The sequence below is a fragment of the Marmota monax genome, unplaced genomic scaffold (genome assembly GCF_021218885.2).
Source record: "Marmota monax isolate L192 unplaced genomic scaffold, Marmota_monax_Labrador192_F-V1.1 WCK01_AAM20220418_F8-fsc00002, whole genome shotgun sequence".
NCBI lineage: Eukaryota > Metazoa > Chordata > Mammalia > Rodentia > Sciuridae > Marmota > Marmota monax.
The window spans coordinates 17,236,298-17,260,301 of NW_026693571.1; the positions used below are offsets into that span (position 1 = coordinate 17,236,298).

The 24,004-nt window shown below is 35.4% G+C and overlaps 1 protein-coding gene across 1 annotated transcript in view; it reads left to right on the plus strand.

The window, feature by feature from the left end:
- Emcn (endomucin) overlaps positions 1-17,865 on the plus strand; it is a 106,497-nt gene extending 88,632 nt beyond the window's left edge. The window contains exons 11-12 of the mRNA XM_046458944.2: positions 5,709-5,782; positions 15,130-17,865. Of these exons, the coding sequence (XP_046314900.1) occupies positions 5,709-5,743 (35 nt within the window). The 3' untranslated portion in view covers positions 5,744-5,782; positions 15,130-17,865. The remainder of the gene's footprint in view (positions 1-5,708; positions 5,783-15,129) is intronic.
- Positions 17,866-24,004: the final 6,139 nt, after the last annotated feature.

Genomic DNA, 24,004 nt, shown 5'->3' on the forward strand with positions numbered 1-24,004 from the left:
AAGCATAACTTCTTTAGAAATAGTCAATAACTATCAATAAATATAAATTTCTTGTATGAAGGAAAGATATTCTAGAAATGTCATTTTCATAAGATTGTTGGACTAGCTTTTTAGAGATGCCCATCTATTAATGGGTGGTGACTCAACATACTTCCTATTCTGTAGGAATGGCAAAAAGAATATTCAGGTTTTTGGTAGGTTTTTTATTATAATGGTTATTTTGTTTTATTTTTGGTAATGGCTGCCTGTAGTCAATTGGAAACAACATAAATTAACCAATTAAAATATAAATCATGTTCCATATCATTACATATAATTTTAATTGAGCTTCCCAATAAAGACAAAGCACAATTTCTCATTGATAAAAATCAGTTTCCTTTCTAATTTCTTATTTACATATATTTGATTTGAAATATAGCAGTCTTTCAAAATATAGGTAAGATTCACATATGTTACATTTGTATCAAGAACAAATAAAAAAACAAGATGCTAGTTAGCTCTTAAAAATAAAAATGCACAAATTTCTTCTTGTTTAGAGTAGACCAGATGTTAAGTAACTAAAAGCACAAAAGAGATAAAGTAACAACAATTTTATAAGTTTTACAAAATAATCCAAATAGCTCCAATTTAAATAACATTATATTAATACATCTACCATATTCAGTCCTTCAAATTTTATTTCTAACAAATAGTCCCAGAATACATGTTATACAAAGTGATAGCTACAGAATGGTAAACTGCACTGTAAATATTTCTTCTAGTTAAAAACAATTTGGTAAAATAAAAAAACTATCAGTATTGCCCCAAATCAACAGCAAGCTATCAAAGGCTAAATGTTTAGGTTCCAATTCTATGATTAGGTTTAAGTTCTGGCATTCAAACCAGAACAAAAGTCACCAGGCAAACAGAGGACTTAAATTATATTTAAGTCCCAGGGCCCCAGAGCCACCACAGACAAGCCCAACCCCTCAAGAGAGCCATTTTCCTTTAAGAAAGACCTCTTTCATTGCTGTATGTATTCTACTCTTTGATTCATGCATTTCTTTTATCCCTTTCTTATTGTTTCTCTTAGGAGTAGCCCCATCTAAAGGTGCAAAGGAGTAAAATTTATCCATAGAATACTTGAAAGTCACTTTCACCCTTCTTTTTGGCCCAGAGACAATAAGCTAGCTCCCATTCTCAGAGTGCATGCAGTGGTACATGGAACAGATCATGGTGGGATGATTAAATTGACCCTTGACCCTCTGGACTTAACTTCTTCCTAAATAAGTAGTCAGGTCACAGGTCTAAGGAGGAAGGATCAACACGGAAATAATAAGATGTGTTCTCTAATACTTCTAAACAACTTCAAATTCCTACTGCTTTCAAGAAAATAACCTCTCAAAGATCAACCCAGTAATTACCAGGGGAAATAGCTGGTGAGAGGTGAAAACTGAAAATAGTGATCCAGAGCAGATTTCAATCACCCAGAATTGATAACTTAAAACACAATAATATCCAAAAGGTCCTTGTACTATCAAAATTTTTATTAAAACTTGTCACTAACAATACTCAGAGATCATTAAACATTTCCTAATAAATCTCTTTCCACTGTCTTTCAAAACCTTTTCAAATATGTTGATTAAACTATGCTTATCACACTTAACAGAAGTTATATTAGTAAAATCATTTTTATTTAAGTATCTCAGGACCAATGGTGACATTTTGCCTAAAACAAAACTGAGTCAAAAATTCTGAAGTGATTAGGTTTAAGTTCACAGGGTTAGCCCAAGTTTTCTACTATCACCTACATAAACATCTTTTTCAAATACAGAAAATAATTTGATGAAATAAATATCTATTTAAGTCAATCAGAAATAATGTTATTATAATTTATATTATTTGTTTCAAGGCCTAAGAAATACAGTGTTAATGTGCATAAGTGGGTTGCTCTTTGAAATGTGAGCTTCAGTGGCCATGATAATTCTTTGGAACCCTCATTTCTTCAGTATAGAAACTCTGGACTTCACCTCAACATGAACTGTGTTATTTTAGAGGCCAATAAACAATGTTTCCAAGGAAACCGACCTCTGTTGCAGTTCACTCTCAGGGAAAATGCCAGTGGATGCTAACTTTTCTGGGTTTCTAGAAGCCTCCATGAGTAACAGAATTCTAGTCCTTTCTTCTGGGAAGATGGTTCCTCTGTTTAGGCCATGATGTTTATCCATTCATACTCTCTGCTTCCTTTAAATATATTCTCTTTCAAGTAGCATCTTCTGCTGAAATGTAAGCCCATCCATGCTGAAATTCAGAGCTTTCTTGAATATAAAAGAAAAAACTTGCAAGAATAGTAAGAACACACTTGGCTTTAGTGAGAAATGTTGTCAAGTTAAACGTCACCATAGTTGACTTCAAAACACATGTGTGACATGATGCATTCTAAAACATGATTCACATACCACATCTCAGAGAGTTCATATACATTATTTCACTTTTAATATGTGAGGCTTTAAGAGTTAAGAAGAAAATTGCTTGAACTAGTCAAGAAAATATATAACTGGGGCTGGGGATGTGGCTCAAGCGGTAGCGCGCTCGCCTGGCATGCCGTGCGGCCCGGGTTGGATCCTCAGCACCACATACAAATAAAGATGTTGTGTCCACCAAAAACTAAAAAATAAATATTAAAAAAAATTCTCTCTCTCTCTCTCTCTCTCTCTCTCTCTCTCTCTCTTAAAAAAAAAACAACAAAATATATAACTACACAGAAGAAAGAAACTGCAATCACCAAATTTGTTACTGAAAGCTAGGTCCTTGTCCCCTGTGCCAATAAAGAGGACATGGTTTGAGGAAAAAGGAAAAAGGTTTTATTGTTCTGCTAGTAAAGGAAAAGCACAAGGGACCCCTGTCCCAGAAGCTGTGATTCTCCCGATTAGGAGGAACAGGGAGATTTTTAAGAGATGATTCAAAGGCTACATTCCAAGTGCTCTCTATCCTGAGTTATAATTCACTTTGGGAGACAGTGATTTTTTAGATCTTCTGGGGCCATCCCCAAGTCTGAATTACTTTGTTCCTGTGGTGCTGATATCAGTCTTGAAAATCAGGATCTCGTCCTTGTTCCCCTGGTGTTGAAGATTAAATACCCAAGAAACACACCAAAGCAAGGGTAGAAAGCAAGTTTTATTTAAGGGATGGAAAAGAGACAGACTTCTCCAGAGAGGAGAAAGGGACCACCCAGAGCTGGTGTCGGTGGGAAGCAGTGGGTCTTGCCCCTTTATAGATTTTAGGTTTTCTTTTTCTCATGCCCCCATCTCCTCTTGCCTACAAGCAAGAAAAGAGCAGCCCAGGGGTTACTCATTAGCAACTCCTTGTCTTGGGAGGAGCAATTCCCTGGAGGAGTAGGTAACCTTGGTAATTGGTTGAAAAGAGGGGGAAGTGCTCTGGAGATGTTAGCATTTTATTTTTTTTTCTTTGAATTAGCCCCATTTTAGAGACTCCAACATCTATCATTGTCTACTCTGACTACCTGCCCTTTGTCACTGTTTTAGTGAGTGTGGTTCAAGGTCAGATAACTCTGCCTAGGATGAGGAAGAAAGTTAATCTGGTTTCCCCTGAGATTAGGAAGAGGGGAGAGATTAGGGAGGAGCAGGGAGAGGGAAAGAGAAAAAAACATGTCTCTTTTAAAAAATAAGTTACAGTGGCAGAGCCACAAGGGCTATATTCAAAACATAAAGTGGACCACTGTTGCAAATTTAGTTTCAAAACATTACTTGATTTTGAACAATGTGAAATGCAGATTGGAAAGCATTATAATATTCCTCTGCTTAGAAAGCTCTGAGAAATTCTTATTACCCAAGATTAAATTAAAGCCCTTAGCACATCTATAACCCCCCCTACCCCCGCTTGATGTGCCCATCCTCTCTAGCTCAGTTTTTGAACCACTTAGTAATGCATGTTCTCTAAACTTCAGGCACCTTGTTTTCTCACTGAGTCCTAGCCCTTTTGCAAGAATGAGGAAAAGGTCCCTTGCTCCCCTTTGTGATTCTCCCCTCCTCTCCTGGCCATCATGGGTACCAACACATCAATACCAATTAGTATATTATAGTAATTACTCATTAAACAAAATCACTTTTTAACTTTTTTGCTTATTTATTTTTAAAACTGTGTCTATTAACAAGAAATGAACAAAAAGTTGAAAATAAGTACAGCATTTATAGATGTATAAAGCCATATGAAGATTCATCTTTCTTCTCAATTCTTCACTAGTTTATGCTCTGCAATTCCACTAAGACTTCTTCGACTGTCCTAGTTTTCAATGGTCTTTTCTTCCTAATTTTGCAAAATTATATGTTTTACTGACATACAATGTTTCTTGGTGCTTTAAACTACAACTTAATTTTTAACTACATTATGCATGATTGGAAATAGAAAAATAAAAGAATACAAAAATAATTTTAAGTGATTCTTGATACAACCACTGTTGGTATTTGGTGTTTTTCCTTTCGGCTATTTGTTCTCCAGGTTTGTGTGTGTTTCACCTGCTTGTACCATTACATCATTATTTGCATCGTTATTATAACTGTTAATGAAATCACAGTGTTATTGAAGCTTTTTCACATTGTCTACTCCTGGATTAGAACTTGAAGGGAGCTATTAAGAACTGTAATAATTTTCACATGAATTGATTCACATGGTTTCTAGCAGATAGTAGAGGGTAAATAAAAGTTCATTTAACAAAATACCTGTACTTCTCATGCCTGTACTTCCTAGCCATGGTTTCCAGGGAGGTGCAGTACCTTTTGCAAAATAATAATAGTTAGCAAAAGGTTGTGAAGGGAGGCTGTGAGGAAAATCACATTGTGCCAGCCTCTTTCAGAGCACAGCCCCAAATTTGTTCTCCTTGTAAGTCTCTGGCACTATTTATTACTGCCATGACCATGCATGTAACCAGTAACATCCACAGAATCCCCAAAAGACATTTTCCTGACCACTGTCAGATAAAAGCTGGAGCAAAATGAATATATTCATCCAAAAAGTTGGGGATGTTCACCTATATTGTTTTATAGAGTGTGGCTGACATTGATGCTTGATTCTGCCTGAAGGATTCTGGTGATGTGAAATACATTAGTCATAAATTCAGTGGTATGTAAAAAACATGCTTGGGGTCTCTTGGCTTCCCATCATTCTAGGTTAATATATTTATCACTGGTAGATGGTAGAATATCACTGCAATTTTGAGTAAGGTTGCCTGAGCTGCCCTATATGTCACCAATGTGTTTGTGTTGGTCTATAAATTCATTTTCCCAAAACTCTCAGTGAATTATTTAGACAGAAGGACCCTAGAATTTCTTCCTGATAAAATGGCACTTTGGATGGATGACATGGGTTTGCTCAGGCAAAGCCAGCTCATATAACAAGCCAAAATCAATGATAAATTCCCCAGGGTGTCTCTGTTGTTATGGTCTCCCAATTGACATCTCCCTTTCCAGCGAGTTAGTTAACACTGCTCCTTTAGGGTGAAAATGGATGATGGTCACAGAAAGCTCATAAATCTTGGTGAATAATTTCCAGGCAATAGCAAGAGGCAAATTGTGGCTGTAATGATAACCTTGCAGGAGAATTGAACTTTCTTTAACAAAAACAAAAAACAAAAGAAAACAAGCCAAGAAGCCCTATTTTCATCTTTAGCCACTCTCAGAGCACATAGATCAAAACCTATCTTCTGTTCTTAGGTGAACACTCTGCACAAGGAAAAAGCAAGAACTGACAGCTTGATGAATCCTCCTTACACCTGGGCAATAAATATGTAAGTTTCCTAATTCCACTCACTCTGCTACTCATTAATATCTGTTATTTTAGCCTGCTGCACCTTAGATTATTTCCAAAGACTTTAAAACCTGAAAATTTAATGGTTTGTGTCAGTGAAATCATCATTGTCTATTTGTTTCAAAACAATATCTAAGAAAAGTTGCCAGAAAAATTAATGTCTTGATGGTTGTAGAAGATTGTTCCAATTTACCTGCCTATCTATGGAATGACACAATTCATTCTTCCTGCCTGTTGATAATATTTCCTTATAAATGCAGTCTGTGCCTACCTGGGCCAGTAAACATATACTAACAGTGGTAGTTAGACAAGATTCTATAGCTTACTGATCACTCACAGGACCCAAATGACAATGCTTGAAAATCTGTAGTTTATTGCAAGAAAAGGATACAGTATAGGAGCTGCATTAAAGATATGCATCACAGTCATAGGCTGGCTCAGGGTCAAGAATGCACAGAAGCTGGGTAGAAGTCCAATTGCCTTCCCTCTGTAGGGACCATACCAGCATGCACTTTCTCTCTCAATCCAGGAATTATGAATTTGCACACAAAACATATCAAACAAGGTGATGAAAAATACAGTGTAAGTTGGGGTTTCTTATGCACAACTGATCATGCAGACATATTGGGCATATTTTTGCTTTATAACCAACTGAATGACTTGATCCAGTGCAATGCAGATACTTTTCTTGTTTTAGTAAAATAGCTCATGTCAATTTCAGGGCTGCTCTGGAATTGCTCAATATGGGCTTGTCTTAAACTTTCCTAGAAGCAGGTCAGGAGATTTTCTTCTGATGTTAATTTAATTGTTATAAGAAGCAATAATTACATGCTATTATGATTAACATTTGATGCTTTATAGAACCTAGAGAAGAATATATCATTTGGAATAAACAATTTTAAAAAATCAAAAGAACTAATACATACATGCCCAGATATGGCCTGAGTACAGTGATAGTCACTCTGGGTAAAGTGTCTGGCATGAAGAATATCATCGATATGTTCACTGCCTCTGTCGACTACTCACCTACTAATATGGTGTCATTACAGACACTTAGCAATTGCTTGTTGAAGAATAGGTGCCTTCCATTCTGCTCTGAGTGTAGCAGAATATAGAGATAGAGATTGCCATCCAAATGCACACATCACTATTAGAATTTCATCCCTTTATAGCCAGTAATTAGATGCAGATTTGAATGAAAGGAATTTGAGAGTTTATCCATTCTTTTATAAACATGAACATTTTCAGGTGCCAAGTTTGAGAAGTGAGGTGTTGAAACATGTGGGTCAGCTCTCACTAATATATAGGAAATGTCCTTGCAGACCAGCTATGGTTTCTCCACAATCCTGTGGCTAGTGAAGGGATGCCTTCTTGATTATCAAAATGCTCAAAGTGTAGAAACAAATTGTTCACCTTAAAGAAAGTCAAACTCTGGTAAGCTGAAAAAGAAAAAGAAGGAAACTGTATATAGAAGCCAAGGCATAGTGCTGGCCCAAACAAATTTAATAAAAGAAACTATTGTCTAACTCCAATTAATTTCTATTTTTTTGTACTTTAAAAAATATTCCTAAAAACAGAATTTTCTCCAAAATCAGGGACAAAACAAGGACATCCACTCTCACCATTCCTATTCAATATAGTTCTTGAAACTCTAGCCAGAGCAATCAGACAAGAAAAAAATATTAAAGGGATACAAATAGGAAAGGAAGTCAGATTATCTCTGATTCCTGATTAGATGATTCTATATCTAGAAGATCTAAAAACTCTACCAGAAGGCTTCTAGACCTGATATAAATTTAGCAAAGTAGCATAATATAAGATCAAAATATGGGCATCAATAGCTTTCCTATACTCCAATAATGAATATGATGAGAAAGAAATCAGGAAAACTACCCCCATTCACAATAACTTCAAACAAAAACAAACAAACAAAAACTTGGGAATAAATCTAAACAAGGAGGTGGAAAGACCTCTACAATGAAAACTATGGAACACTCAAGAAAGAAATGAAGAAAAACATCCCATGTTCTTAGGAAGAACTAATATTATCAAAATGATCATACCACCAAAAGTATTATACAGATTCAATGCAATCCCCATCTAAATAGCAATGACAAACTTCACAGAACTAGAGAAAAATGATGTAAAATTCATTTGAAAGAGTAAAAGAAGAGTCAAAGCAATACTAAGCAAGAAGAGTGATGCTGGAGGCATCTCAATTATCTCAAATTATACTAGAAACCTATAGTAATAAACCACAGTGTTGTCATCCAAACAGATATGAAAATCACTGGAAAAGAATAGAAGAAACAGAGACAAACATAGATAGTCATCTGATATTTGACAAAGATGCAAAAAAATGTTTTGGAGAAAAGATAGCCTGTTTAACGAATGGTGCTGGGAAAACTGGATATTGATATGTAAAAGAATAAAACTAAATCCTATCTTTCACACTTCACAAAAATAAATCCAAAGTAGATCAAAGACCTAGGAATTAAACCAGAAATTTTGCAACTGCTAGAAGAAGACACAGGCTCATTACCCCAACCTATTGGCACAGGCATTAACTTCCTTAACAAGACTCCTACTGCTAAATAAATAAAACCAATAATCAATAAGTGAGATGCTATCAAATTAAAAAGCTTCTTCAGAGCAAATGGAACAATTAAGGGCATGAAGAGAGAGCCTACACAATGGAAAAAAATTTTTTCCAGCTACTACTTCAATAGGAGATTAATATCCAGAATATATAAAGAACTAAAAAACTTACACACACACACACACACACACACACACACAAAGCAATAATTGGTCAAAAGAACTAAACAGACATTTCTCAAAAAAAGGGAACAAAAATAACCAACAAATATATGAAAAAAAATTTTCAGCATACCTAACAATCAGAGAAATGCAAATTAAGTATGACTGCACATATGGGGCAATGCTCCATCATGTACAACCAGAGAAATGAAAAGTTGTGCTCCATGTGTGTACAATGAATCAAAATGCATTTATTTGTGGGGGAAAAGGTGCACTCTACACGTGTACATTGTTGGTAGACTGCAAATTTGCATCACCACTTTGGAAAGCAGTATGGAGATTACTGAAGACTAGGAATGGAGCCACCATAGGACTCGTCTATCTCACTCCTTGATATTTGTTTCCGTCAGCTTCTTTGCTGGTGTGACCAAAGGACCTGCCAACAACAATTTTAGAGGAGGATAAATTTATTTAGGGCTCACGGTTTCAGAGGTCTCAGTCCAAAGATGGCTTACTTTACTCCTTGGGGCCTAAGGTTGAGCAGAAAACCATGGTGGAAATGTGTGGCAAAGGAAAGCTGCTTAGGACATCACACTAGGAAGCAGGAAGAGAAAGAGAGAGAGGGAGGGAGAAAGAGGGAAAGAGGGAGAGAGGCAGAGACTGATCCTCTCACCATGGACAAAATATAAAACCCAAAGGCACAGCCCCAATGACCCACCTCCTCCACCACATCTTAGTTGCCTGTAGTCACCACCCAGTTAATCCCTATCAGGGGACTAATGCACTGATTAGGTTAAGACTCACATAATGCACTCATTTCACCTTCAAACTTTCCTGTATTGTCTCACACATGAGTTTTTGGGATATACTTCATATCTAAACCATAACAATACTTATCCAAAAGAATTAAAATCAGCATGCATAAAGACACAACCACATCAATATTTATAGCAGTATAGTTCACAATAGTCAAGTTATGGAACCAGCCCAGATGCCTGACAACAGATGAATGGATAAAGAAAATGTGGTTTATATACACACTGGAATTTTACTCAGAATTAAGGAAGGATGAAATTATGTAAATGAGTAAATGGATGAACCTAGAGAACATCATGCTAACTGAAATAAGCCAGGCTCAGAAAGTCAAGGGTCAGATGTTTTCTCTCATAGGCGAAAGCTGGAGCAAAATAAGGGGGAAATAGTGGGAGATTATTTCATGAAAATAGGAGGAAGATCAGTGGAATAGAGGAAGGGGACTGAGAGAGACGGAGGAGAGATGGGGAAAAGGAGGAACTATGACATGAAATTGACCAAATCATGCTATGTACATATACGAATATCTTACTGTGGATTTCACCTTTATGTTTGTTTGTAAAATAAACTAACTTAAAAACAATGAATAAGTAAAAGAAAGACCAGTAGTGGAGAGGAAGGGCATTAAGGAGAGGAGGGAAAGAGGAAGTACTGCAGACTGAAATAGAGCAAATCATATCTGATGCTCTTATGATTATGTAAAAATGCACCCATTATGTGTAACTATAATATACTAATAAAAACATTAGAAATATCCCTGGCCTCTGACTTGCAAAATCAAAGGTATATAATTTTTGTTGCTCCTCTGTGGCATTTTGAAATGATAGAACCATGTTCTAAACAGTAAAGATCAGATATTAATGGGAATAAACAGGTTGGACATCTGCCAATTCTACTGTCTTAATTTTTCTTTAATACATACTACTATCACCAAACTAGGAATTGAAGAACCAGTAAGTAATTACCTTCTAGGTTGTCAGCTAGAAGTCATAATCAAGAGATTGAGAATAAATAAGAATATATTCATCAGTCCTAGAGTATATAGGGAAGGAAGTTAAGAAACCTTTGAATATATATTCAACAGCAAAAAATGATTTAGAAATACTCACCTATGTTAAAAATTTCCATCTCAAAATAATATTTTAGATATATTTAATGCTTTTTGCTTCATATATTGATCAGTTATTTTGTGCAGAGGATTTTATTTCATGTGATTTTGCAGGGCAAACAGGAATTCCAAAATCTTTAGGAGCCATGGTCCTTGCCTTCTGCAAATCATTATCTACTGGGAGCATGAGATTTTGCACAAGAAAACAATTAGAGAAAAAAGTTAAAAGCTATATGGGTATGATTGTTGCTGACTCATCAATTCAAACTTGTCCTAAAATCTCTGCTATTTTTACCTTCAATAGGAACCTTCAATAGGAAGGTTTATAGGGCTTTCAGAAAACATTACCTTTCGCTGCAGATTTCTTGCTATATTCAGGGACCATAATTTTGTTTAGAATAAGAAAGGGATGGGGCTGGGGTCGTGGTAGCACATTTGCCTAGCATGTGTGAGGCCCTGGGTTCGATTCTTAGCACCACATACAAATAAATAAAATAAAGGCCTATCAACAACTAATTTTAAAAAAAAGAATAAGAAAACGATTATTTTAATGTAAACTTATTATTTTAATGTAAACTTATTCTGTATAATTCACTTTGGTCTCAATTATGAGAACAAAAGTGGTTCCACTTTTGGTACCACCCTTGAAATAACAACTTGTGCCAAAATAGCCTGTGATAAGTTTTGAAGGCCCTTTGAATCAGAGATGTGAGATAAAGTTACTATATGCAGTTCTATACCTATTATTGTTCATCTGCAGGAAAAATGTGTCTGTTTTCTTTTTCTGAGATGAATTCTCTTATGATAAGGAGTGGCAAGGATGACAGCTCAAAGAGATCTTTTGCTCTACATAAAACTTCTGCTAAGACTAGAATTTCTAAATATAAATGTGGACCAGGCAAAGTACACTCCTTGATGCCAATAAGTGGTCTAAACAAACATGTTCACTGAGTGTGGGGTGTCGACATTAGTTAATGATACCTACTTGTGGGGAAAATGTTATAAAGAACTAAACATAAAAAATGAAATAGAGCAAAAAAATTAAGTAGGATTTATTGAGTCTTCTTGGCTGATAATTTTTAAAAACATAATGTCCAGGATATACAAAGAACTCAAAAAACGTAATACCAAGAAAACAAATAACCCAATCAATAAATGGGCAAAAAAACTGAATAGATACCTTCACAGAAGAAGAAATACAATCGATCAACAAATATTTGAAAAAATGTTTAGCATCTCTAGCAATTAGATGAAAATCAAAACTACTCTAAGATTTTGTCTCACTCAATTCAGAATGGCAATTATCAAGGATACAAGCAATAATAAATGTTGGCAAGGATGTGGGGTGAAAGGTACACTCATACATTGCTGGTGGAACTGCAAATTGGTGCAACTACTATGGAAAGCAGAATTCCTCAGAAAACTTGGAATGGAACCACCATTTGACCCAGCTATCCCACTCCTTGGTTTATACCTAAAGGACTTAAAATCTGCATACTATAATAATGCAGCCACATCAATGTTTATAGCAACTCAACTCACAATTTCTAAACTATGGAACCAACCTAGGTGTCCTTCAGCAGATGAATGGATAAAGAAATTGTGGTACATATACACAATGGAATATGACTCAGCCTTAAAGAAGAATGAAATGATGGCATTTGCCAGTAAATGGATAGAGCTAGAGAATATTATGCTAAGCGAAATAAGCCAATCCCAAAAAACCAAAGGCCAAATGTTTTCTCTGATATGTGGATCTAGTTCACAATAAGGGTGTGGGGGCTATGGAAAATAGAGTTGCTTTAGATTAGATAGAGGGGAGTAAAGGAAGGGGAGAGTGTATGGAGGAAGGAAGGATAGTAGAATGAATCAGGCATTATTACCCTATGTACATATATGACTACGCGACCAATGTGAATGTACACCATGTACAACCTGAAGAATGAGAAACTATACTTCATTTATGTATGGTGTGTCAAAATGCATTATAATGTCATGCATAACTAATTAGAACAATTTTTAAAAAGAGACAAAGGAAATTCAATGAAAAAGAGAGGAATTCTAATATATCATGATTTAAGACTTCCAAATACAAGAAATTACCATTAAAAAAACCATAATACTACCGGTAATGGTGGTCACACCTGTAATCCCAGCAACTCTGGTGGCTGAGGCAGGAGGTTCACAAGTTCAAAGCCAGCTTCAGCAACTTAGCAAGGCCCTAAGTAACTTAGTGAATCCCTGTCTCAAAAAATAAAAAGAGCTGAGGATGTGACCCAGTGGTTAAGCATCCTTGGGTTCAATCCCTAGTACCTACCCACCCACCCCACCACCCACCCCCCAAAGAAAAGAAAACTAATTTGGGATGATGTACACGGCCAATAGAAAGCTAATTGACGTCTTAAACATACAAAGAAGTTTATATAAGTTGGAAAATAACAGAAAAAAATGAGCAAAGATCATGAATTCATAGACAAGGCAATAGAAATGGAAATATGAAACTATGAAGAGTTCCTGCACAACTAGTAATAAAAAAAATGTGAATTGAGAACAAAAAACTTTTTAACTTATACATTTATTTCAGCTTTTCTCTCCCCAATTTTTAAAAAATATACTCTGAAGCAAATCATTTCATATACTCTGTACTTTAAAGTGAAAATTGGACTAATCTTTTGAAAAGCAGGTGGTAGTGTTCACTAAGAAACTTAAAGGTTCACAATTGTCACCTAGCAACTCATTTGGGAGAAAATTTTTATAAAGAAATTATCTCAAATGTGAGTAAAGATTAATACACAAAGACTGATAGGAAATAATTAGAAACGGTATCAATGTCTAAGAACATGAAATTTCTAAAATAAATTCTGCTCTGCCTTGACATTACAGAGCTATCAAAAGTAATCAAGACAATTTTTAATAGCATGCCAGATATAAATAAATAATTTCACAACTGAATGGAACACAATCTGAGTGCTCCATGAGCAGTTCTCTGCTGAGAGCACCCTCTGCCACCCGCCCGCTCCCTCACCAACAGGTCTCATCTCCCTGCTGTTCCAAGACCCCTACTAGACTGAGCCAGAAGGAACTTTCAGAAGAGTGAAGAGCTGAGCCACTGTGAAGTCTAGCAGCTCCTATGAAGGTGGCATCACATGGATCTTCGACCGTGGGGACTGTTAGCCACTTCTATTTTTCTCCCAGATCCAATTCACAGTGCTTCTGTAATTTTCTAAATGGCAACCTGATAATGTAAGAGCATCTTTGTGAACTCCAAGAGGGTCTTAACATGTTTTTCAATTATTTTCCTTTCATTTTCAAAATGAAATAACAGACACTAAAAGAAAAACATCATGAGTAAAGATTTATTTTCCATTCCTACTCTATAGCCTTGAATGAGTGTCTTGATAATGTTTTGCACTGGGTTCCACATCTATAAAACAAGGACAAAATGATCTTTTCTCCTATGTCATTGTGATTCTTTATACATGAAGTATTATCATTAGTGTTAAATCTATCATGATAGTTAGCATAAAATAATCATTTATTAATTATAAAAATACAAAAATTTCAATATTTATGGTTGTGTAGAATCCACAGTGAGTCCTGTACATCATTATTGAAGCCGGAACACTCACTCCTAAAAGGATTAAAATGTGAAAGAAATAAAATATTGATATTAGCACAGACATAGAAACTGACAGTATCAGCTAATGAAAAAAGTTATTAATGAAGCAAGATCCACTCCTTGAAAAAAAAATTGTCAATGTGGAATACATGCTGTTGAGATTCCAATTTGTTTCTATATAGATTGTAAATATTTGATAAAAGGTTTACAACAATAATCATGAGTCTTATCTTATTCACACGAATCCAAACATCTACCTAGGCAAACTGTGCTATAAACTGTGGCTTCACTTGGAAGCTCATCTACAGAGGTATGGCTCAGTTTAACCCAAACTCACCAAGACCTCCTCTTGCCATCCTCATCAAGGTTTTATAGTGACAGGGCACAGTGGCTGCATCCCCTTAGTGTCAGGACACAGTGACTGCATCCCCTCGTGATAGGGCACAGTAAATACATCCCCTTAGTGATAGGGCATAGACTTTATTCAGCAGAGGAGTATAATGACATTTGTGCTTGAGATTCACCACTACTTCGTGTGGAAGTCTACTAATTCAAGAGGAGCTAGAGTGGAAGTAGAGAAGTCAAAGGTTATTGAAATATTCCATTGGAAAACGACAAGGACTTGAACCAGGGCTGCAGTTGTAGGAGAGCTGGAGATGAAGAGGCAGAACAAAATAGAGAGCTGCCTGAAAGATAAACATATCAAGATGTGGTGATGGATTGGATATGGGTGGTGGAGAAAGAGGAAGAATAGAATTGTGGATGATGCACACACTTCCAGCCTGGGTGCCTGGATGGATCATGGAGGTAATAGCAAAGATTGGGATTATAACACGAAGGAAACAAAGATGGGAGACAATAGAGTGGTTTCCCTTTCAGAAAGTTAGATTTGATGTGCTTGTGAGACATTCAGTAACCATATTGTGAAATATTGAATATTTCTTACCAAGGCATGGTCTTCACTGCCATCACTATTTCTACTTCACTGTGTTGGAATCTGAGTTTCTGTTGTTGTTCTTGTTCACAGGCTTAATCTTCAGCTTCTGTGCTCCAGAGGTGGAAAGGGAGAAAGTTCTGCAGAATCACTCCTGACCTCCGGTCTTGCTCTCCAGTCTGTATCAGTAGCCTGTCACGCAATAGTTTGATAGAAACAAGAATTCTGGACCTCTCCTGTCCTTTGAAATGTAGAAAAGCATATTCCTTCAATTTATGAGACATTTGTAGGAGAGCAAAATTTAGGAGGGACTTTTGTGTGCAGTGAACCTGGCAGCCCGGGTAGGTGGCTCCCTGAGGATATGTCCTTCCCTGAAATTTAAAGTTTCCAGAGGGTGACAGTTTTTATCCATGGAAACTTTCCTACTTTCTTAATGTCCTTATATTACTTAGTGTTTGTATTTATTGTTTTCTACTATGTTTATGCAGGGAATATTTGCAAGTGTCTTATTAAATATTAGGTAGAAATCATACCATGCTACCTTGTACAGATAGGTATTTTATTCATATTTTGAGGTATTACTTTTAATAAATAATTGCTGCAACTCAACACACTAAAAAATCACATAAAAATGGTAATGATATTGTCCTCCTATAATTATGAATAATTTTGGATTGATTTCTTTAATAGAAAAACTCATTAGAATTTCAGAAAGGCATCTATAATAACCCGAGAAAGGGACAGAGAATTCATGTGTCAGACACTGCCTGGGAGAGAGCAGTTCGCCATTTCTTTGGTCTTTCTGTTTGAATGCACACATGTGACAAGGATATAAGGGCATTTATGACATGTTGTCTTGCATTAATTAAGAATATAACAGGATCAAGATATTTTTCATTAATCTACTTGGTTGATAATATTTCTGTATTTTTTATTTCTTTTATAAATGTAAAGATTTATTCTGTGATCATTGCTAAAACTCTGCTTTGTAGAAAGCTGTCACATAAATACATAATTGGGATATTATTTTTCAGGGTATCACTTTCTTAAAAATCCCATATGACTTTAGCTGCCTCCCCATCAGGAGCAAACCCTTCTGTTGAAAGCTGACTGATCGACCTTGACCATTTCCTGGACACATCAGATCAAAATGTCAAGTTGGATGAGGTTCTGTGAAAAGCTTTGGAACTAACAAGCTGCAGTTGTCAGCTTTTTCACTTCTATGATTTCTTAAGCTGATGTCAATGCTAAATTATCTTAATGATCTGAGGGCAATATGGTAGAGATGGAATGCCATGTATAAAACTGCCTTGAAATTTTTTCTTTGTTGCAGTGTATTTGAAAACTTTGCACTTTAGGGATTGTATAATCATCTTGATTTTAGCTCCCTGATATTTGAACTATTTCCAATCAAGGACACCAGGGAAGCATATCTATATTTCTGGTGGATTTCTCTTTATGTTTCTGTGAGAAGGAAGGGGACTAGAAAAAAGAGGAAAGATCTCCACTCCGTGTGCTTTTACTTAGGGCTGCCTTGTGCATGTCTAATTGTAACTTAGGAGTCTCTAAAGGAGTGAAACATTTAGAGACTTCACAGTGAGGGAGTGTTTGTCTTCACATGGAAAATAGCCCAATGTCCATAGACTGCTCCAGTAAGCACCCCAGCAAAAACCTGTCATAACAGAACATCTTACAAGGAAGCATTCTCTTCTACAGTTTAAATTACCACAAGTGATATGACTTATTAAAAAAAAATTTCTAACTTTCATGACCATTATTAGAAAATGTTTACCAGAATCAGGAAGAAGGAAAGCTTTTTATGGTCATGAAAGAATTAAATTCATCCCAGTTCAAGCACTGTATATAATGAATATGCTTGATATTAATAACTAAAGCAGTTAGTCTTTAAAAAGGTCAAAGTGACAGGAGATTGAAGAATTTAGGGAGATATGCATAGAATTTTGTAGCATCATTCTCAAAGATAACCTCAAATGTTGGCATTTTTATAAACCAACTTAAACTTCTATTGAGATAGGATATTTTTTGTTTGCTGGTCAAAATTGTCATTAATCAAATTCTTTTTTCAAATTAGATGATCTACTTTTAATGCCTGACTTATTGTGAGCTTTTTAATCCAATATACAGTTCAAATGTTACTGCAACAAAGGAATATATGTATTTAGATCAAAGTCAAGACTTTCTATGTGATTGTTCTGCATGACAATATGAATATAATTTAAGTCTACCAATAGTTTGAACATAAACAAGAGCTAATTAACTGGCAGTGTTGTCAGCTGAGAATAAGTGGATGTTGGCTGACACACAAGCTATGATCAGCCAGCAGAGAAAGACTTCTAAATTCTCCTTGCTGAGCTGAAATATTCTATTACATATGGCTGACAAATCTGTTCTATTTCTTGTCTACATGCCACATTTAAGTTTGTAAGGACCAACATAGGATATAGTTGAAATTTTGATACTTTAACAATGAACACACTATCCTTGTCTGATTTTTCTCAATTGAGATCAATTTATTCTCATTAAGATTTTATGAGGCTCTGGGCCAGGGATGTAACTCAGTGGCAGAGCATATGCCTAGCATGTAAAGTCCTGGGTTTAGTCCTCAGAACTGGGGGAAAACAAACAAACAAAAACAAATTCAAAACTACAATAACAACAAAAAATCATATCTTACTGGGCTCTAAAATGAAAACTGTTTGTTTTAAAAGTTTTATTTTGAGTAACTGTAAAGTCAGTTTTCTATTTCACCAGGTTCCAGTATCCATTGATTTGACCGATCTCTAATAAAAATTAATTGGAGAAAGAAAACTGTGTCTATACTGAATATGTACAGATTCTTTTCTCATGTCATTATTTACTAAATATATGATATAATAACTATATGGTATAAAAACATTTACATTGTATTAGATATCATAGGTAATCTGGAGTTGATTTAAATTATGGGGGAGGACATGCGGAGGTTGAATGCAAACACTACATAATTTTGTAAAAGACCTGAGCTCCATAGCTATTGGAACCTATGCAGGATCCTGGAACCAATTCCCCATGGGTGACTACCATTGTCTCAAGATTATGAAACTGTTTATGTGTGCTTGTCACCATAACAAATACCTGAGATAAATCGACTTACAAAGCAAAAGGGCACATTTTGGGGAACAGTTTTGGAGGTTCCAGCCCATGATCAATTGGCACCATTGCTTTGGGGGCCTGTGGCAAGGCAGCACATCACAGTGGAACAAAATCACTCCCTCGTGGCCAGGAAGCTAGAGCCAGATAAGAGCCTGGAGTCTCATACACCTCTTCAAGGTCCACTCCACGGATCCCAAGGTCTCCCAGTAGGCCCTACATTTAAAGTTATCATTTCCTCCCAATAGTACCAAGCTGAGGACCAATCTTATAACACATGGACCTTGGGGGGACACTCTGGTTCCAAATCATAGCAGTGCTAATATTAAAGATCTCCATAATTGTGAATAATTGATCCTATGGTAGTTGCTTTGAACTGAAAATTTGGTATGGATTATCCACTGAATTTTTCCTTAAAACTTCCCCAGAACACCAACAAAACATTTTGCATTCCATTAAATGAGTATATTTTGTCCTTTGTTCCAGAGGATGTGTCTTGTAGGCTTGAATATGCCTGTTCCCTGCTCCAGGATACTTTTTAAAGGAAAAACTGTTTTGATAAATAATGAAAAAACATCCATCCCTCCATCAATATTAGATTCCCGAACCTGAAGTCAGAAATTCTACCAAAGTCAAGATGTTGTGTTGGTGTTCTGGGGAAGTTGAATAATTTGGAGGTTATTAAGGACTTGTTTAACATTTAGAAATAATACAAATATAAGCCTATTTTCAATATCATAGATCATGCTTTATTTTAAAAAAAAAAGGAAAAAGAGTTCTACTAATGTAATAATAAGAAATGTCTCTAGTTCACTAATACCAATCCAATATTCACTATGTGCCAAGTACTATGCTAAAACCTTCACAGTTACCATTTCAGTTTATCACAATAATTGCAAGAAATAATTCCTAATATTACTTTAGCAGCATCTCCATTTTAAAATGTGAAAATCAATTCAGAAACTTAAGTAACTTTGTTGAAGTTTATGCAGCTAGTAAACAGAAAAATATTTAGATTCCAACCTATTCCCCAATTCCCCAATCCCTGTTCTTCTTCACTATATTAATTAGCCTTCTAAGCCACAGTTTGCTTATCTACAGGAAGGAGTTAAAGCATAAAGCTGATGGTCACCATTAAAAACAGGGAACAGACTTACATAACCCTAACAACAATTAAAAAACAGAGCAACTATTTTGACAGTGGACAACAGGCAGGACTGAACTAGGATTCATTCATGAGCACAGAGAAACAAGAGAAGATGGGCCTTTCAAATCCCTGACTGGCACAGTCCAAACCAACTTCATAGAGTTAGGTTAGAACCTGATAGTTGCTCTGAGCTGTGGTTGGAACAAGTGGGCTCCAGAGGATGGAAATTGTGGAGCACAGAATCAGAATCAGACAGGAAGAACCTACACAGAGAAAGGCTTCCAAAAAATCTGCATATAGGAAACTATATCCATTAATAATGGGAGAAAAAACTATTAATACTCTTATGGTAAAACTCCATGAGGCCAGGAAAATAAGTAGGAAAGAATGACTGGGGAGTTGTATGCTGTGAATTTCTAGGCTTCTTACAGAGCAGAAAAATATTCAAGATTTGAATTGAAAATCCTTACTGGTCATCTTGATGAATGATCCCAGAATGGTCATACCCTTAGTAGTATTAAAATATTATTGGAGTAATGACTCTAGATAAGCCCCAACCCAGCCTAAATGCAAGACTTAAAAGAATTACACTGATCTACTAATGGCTTTCCAGAACCAAGTCTGACAATCATTTATAAAGACAACAAAATACAACATAGCACCTCAACAACATGAAAGTCCAAATAGTATCATCTAATCTAAGTTATGTCATCTCCCAAAGAAATAAGTTGTGAACCACAACCATAAGAAAACATTAGACAATAAAGATAGAAATGACAAAAAAGAATAGACATTTTGCAACTAACATGTTGATAATAAAACGAATCACAGACCATTTAAAAAAAAAGAAAAAGGAAAAAAAACTGACTATGGGCAAATAGTTCTTTCTCATGAACATAAACACCCAAACCATTAACTAAATATTAGCAAGGCAAATCCAGCAAATTTTAAAAAATAATAAAGAAGATCAATTCCAGGAATTCAAAGTCATCTAGGATTTGAACATCAATCATTGTAATTCAACATATTAACAGAATAAAGGACAAAATGTTATGCTTATCTATAAAGATGTAGAAAATACATTTGAATAAATTCATTATTCATTTATGATAAAAATCTCTATCACACTAGAGATTTTGATCTGATGAGGTATGTTTATGAAAATCCTATAGTTAATTTTTAAATAAATGGTAAAAATTTAAATTGTTTCCCCTTAAATTAGAAACATAGTAAGTATATAAGCTCTTACCCCTGGTATTCAGCACTGTTCTTGGGGGACAGGTATACTACCCAGTGCAGTAATACAAAAAAAAAAAAAAGTACATGCAGTCTTGAAAGGAAATTGAAAAAAAAAATCAGGAACATATTTTATAACATCTACCAAAAAATCTCCTAGAATGAATAATTGAATGTATTATAGTTGTACGATAGAAACCAAAATACCAAGTTAACTGATGTCTTTTATAAACTAGTGATAAAAAACTAGAAATTGAAAATAAAGAATATTTCCTAAAATAATGTCAAGAAATATAAAGTACTTAAGCATGAATTTTACAAAATAGGCTCATTCCTTGCTCACATAAAACTGTTAAACTTCTGAGAGAAATTAAAGAACAGTAGATCATAGACTAAAGGACTCAATATTACTATGTCATGTATACTTAATTGATCTAAGTTTTCATTACAATACCAATTCAAATTCAGTATTCCTTTTTGTAGAAACTGATAAGGTTGTCTAAACTTTATGTGGAAATGCAAAAGACTTAGAATAGGTATTTTTTTTTAAAAAAGCATGCAGTTGGAGGATTCACACTTCCAGATTTAGAGACTTACTATAATTTACAAAAAGAGTATAATCTGGAAAAAAGAGATTCCAGAAATAAATATAAATACTTTCCCCCTATAATCATCCCCATACATGGCTGATTTTTGTTTTTACAAAGGAGCCATAAATACAAACAACAATAAATGTTAACGAGGATGTGGGGGAAAAGGTACACTCATACATTGCTGGTGGAACTGCAAATTGGTGCAGCCAATATGGAAAGCAGTATGGAGATTTCTTGGAAAATTGCCGCAGTCTGGCTGGGCACAAATCACAAGCCACTGAAGCAGGAACAAGCTTTATTTCTGAACTCCACCAGCACACTCCACACACGCTCCCGAGAACTCCCCTGAACGCCACACATGCGGCTCCTCCAGGAATCACCAACCGGAAATCCCTCCTCCGGCACTTCCCCAACCAATGGGAACTCTCCGGGAATCCCCCTGAGAACTCCAAAGTAGCAGGCCGAGGTGGATAGCAGGGGTCTAATATACACAGCTTAACATAACCATTATCATCTCAATGGCTTGCTGGTGTCACCTCTCAACCACTCTGTTCTGGCAAAAATGCCATGCATCATTCGGACTCGGCTATGGCTCTCAGCAGAAAATTGGGAATGGAATCATTATTTGACCCAGCTTATCCCTCTCCTCAGTCTATACACAAAGGACTTAAAAACAGCATACTACAGAGACACAGCCACATCAATGTTTATAGCAACACAATTCACAATAGCTAAACTGTGGAACCAACCTAGATGCCCTTCAATAAATGAATGGATAAAAAAGTGGCATATATACACAATGGAATATTACTCAGCAATAAAAGAGAATAAAATCATGGCATTTTCAGGTAAATTGATGAAGTTAGAGAAGATAATGCTAAGTGAAGTTAGCCAATCTCTAAAACACAAATGCAGAATGTTTTCTCTGATATAAGAAGGGGTAGGGAAGAGGAGCATGGGAGGAATAGAAGAACTCTAGATAGGGCAGAGGGGTGGGAGGGGAAGGGAGGGGGCAGAGGGTTAGAAATTCTGGTGGAATTTGATGGAAGTCATTATCCAAAGTACTTGTATGAAGACACAAATTGGTGTGAATATACTTTGTATACAACCAGAGATATGAAAAATTGTGCTCTATATGTGTAATAAGAATTGTAATGCATTCTGCTGTCATATATAAATTTTAAAAAAATTTATTAAAAAAAGAATTCAATGCAGAAAAGAGTCCTTTCAACAAATGGCCCTAGTACAATAAGACAGCCATGTGCTGGAGAGAAAAAAGCCTCAACACTTACACTAAACACAAAAATAACTCAAAATATATCAGAAACCTTAACATTAAATCCAGATCTGTAAATTTGCCTTCTTTTGAGTCAGTAAAGATTTCCTAGATAGGACACAAAATGCCCAAACTAAAGACAAAATAATGACTCAAACTTTATCAAAACTAAACTCTTACCAAACAATTTTTTTAAAAAAAACTAAAATCTTCTAGTGTTCAAATGATGATTAAAAATTTGAAAATGAAAGTCCAAATAAAAGAAATTGTTTACATTAAATATGTCTCACAAATGACTTTCATCTAGAATGTGCATTGAACAAAACTTAAAAATAAGAAAATTGATTTACTGAAAAATAGGGGAAATATCTGAACAATTTACAAAACAAGGCATATGATTTTCCAAAACCACTGACACTTTAATTTCACTTGAAAAGGCAGTTCTATCATTTATTCTTCAGGAGAACGTAATTTTCAAACAACAATGAAATATACTACATATCCACAAAAATGGCCAAAATTATAAAGGACAGTATATCAAGTGTTGGTGGGAATATGGAGAAACTAGAACTTTTATACATTCCTAGTAGTAACATAAACCCTTACAATGATTTAGAAAACAGTTTGGCAGGGTTTTTTTTTTCAATTAAGCAGATACATCTCATATATACATAATTCCTACTTTATTAATTTATCTAAAATAAATAAAAACATTCTGGCTGTACAAATATTTATAATATTCATAGTAGCTCTACTCATAATGGCGAAAATCTATAAACAATAGGTGAATTGTGGTATAGTCATATAGAGGGATATCTTTTGCAATAAAATAAACAAACAATTGATATAAACCCCAAAATGAATGAATCTCAAAAACATTATTCATTATGCACAGAAAAGCCAGAGACATTAGAATAAAGGCTTCATAACTCCTTTCCAGCATGTTAGAAATCAGATGAGTGGCTGCCTGGAGCCCAGGATGGAGGGAATTATCAGGAAAGAAGCAGAGGGCAACTTTGGGGATGATGATGTTCTGTAGTTGGTAATGGTGTTGGTTTCATGGGTATACATATTTATATACACACTTGCCAAAACTCAAGCTATGCATTTAAAAATGGATGTATTTTATTAAGTATGCATATATCATTGACTTTGAAATATCAAATACTTCAGAAGGAGAGTCAGATAACTAACTTTCTGTTACAGGCTGACCTGTTGCCTCCAAAATCCATGTGTTAAAGGCCTACCTCCTAGTACCCCAGAAGGTGTTTGTATTAGAGATCAGATCTTTGAAAACATAATTAAGAGTAAATGAGGTCACTGGGGGCGGGGGGAGAGCTGACCCAGTATCACTAGTGTCTCTTTATAAGATGAGAAGAGTAGAACACACACACACACACACACTCACACGACTATGTGAGGACACAGGCAGAAAGGAAGCCAAGGAAACAGGCCTCAGAATAAAACCAACCTAGATCCTGAATTTTGACAAAATAAATTTCTATTTGTTTAAGCTATTCAGTCTGTGGTACTTTGTTAATAGTAGCCCTAACAAACTAATACATT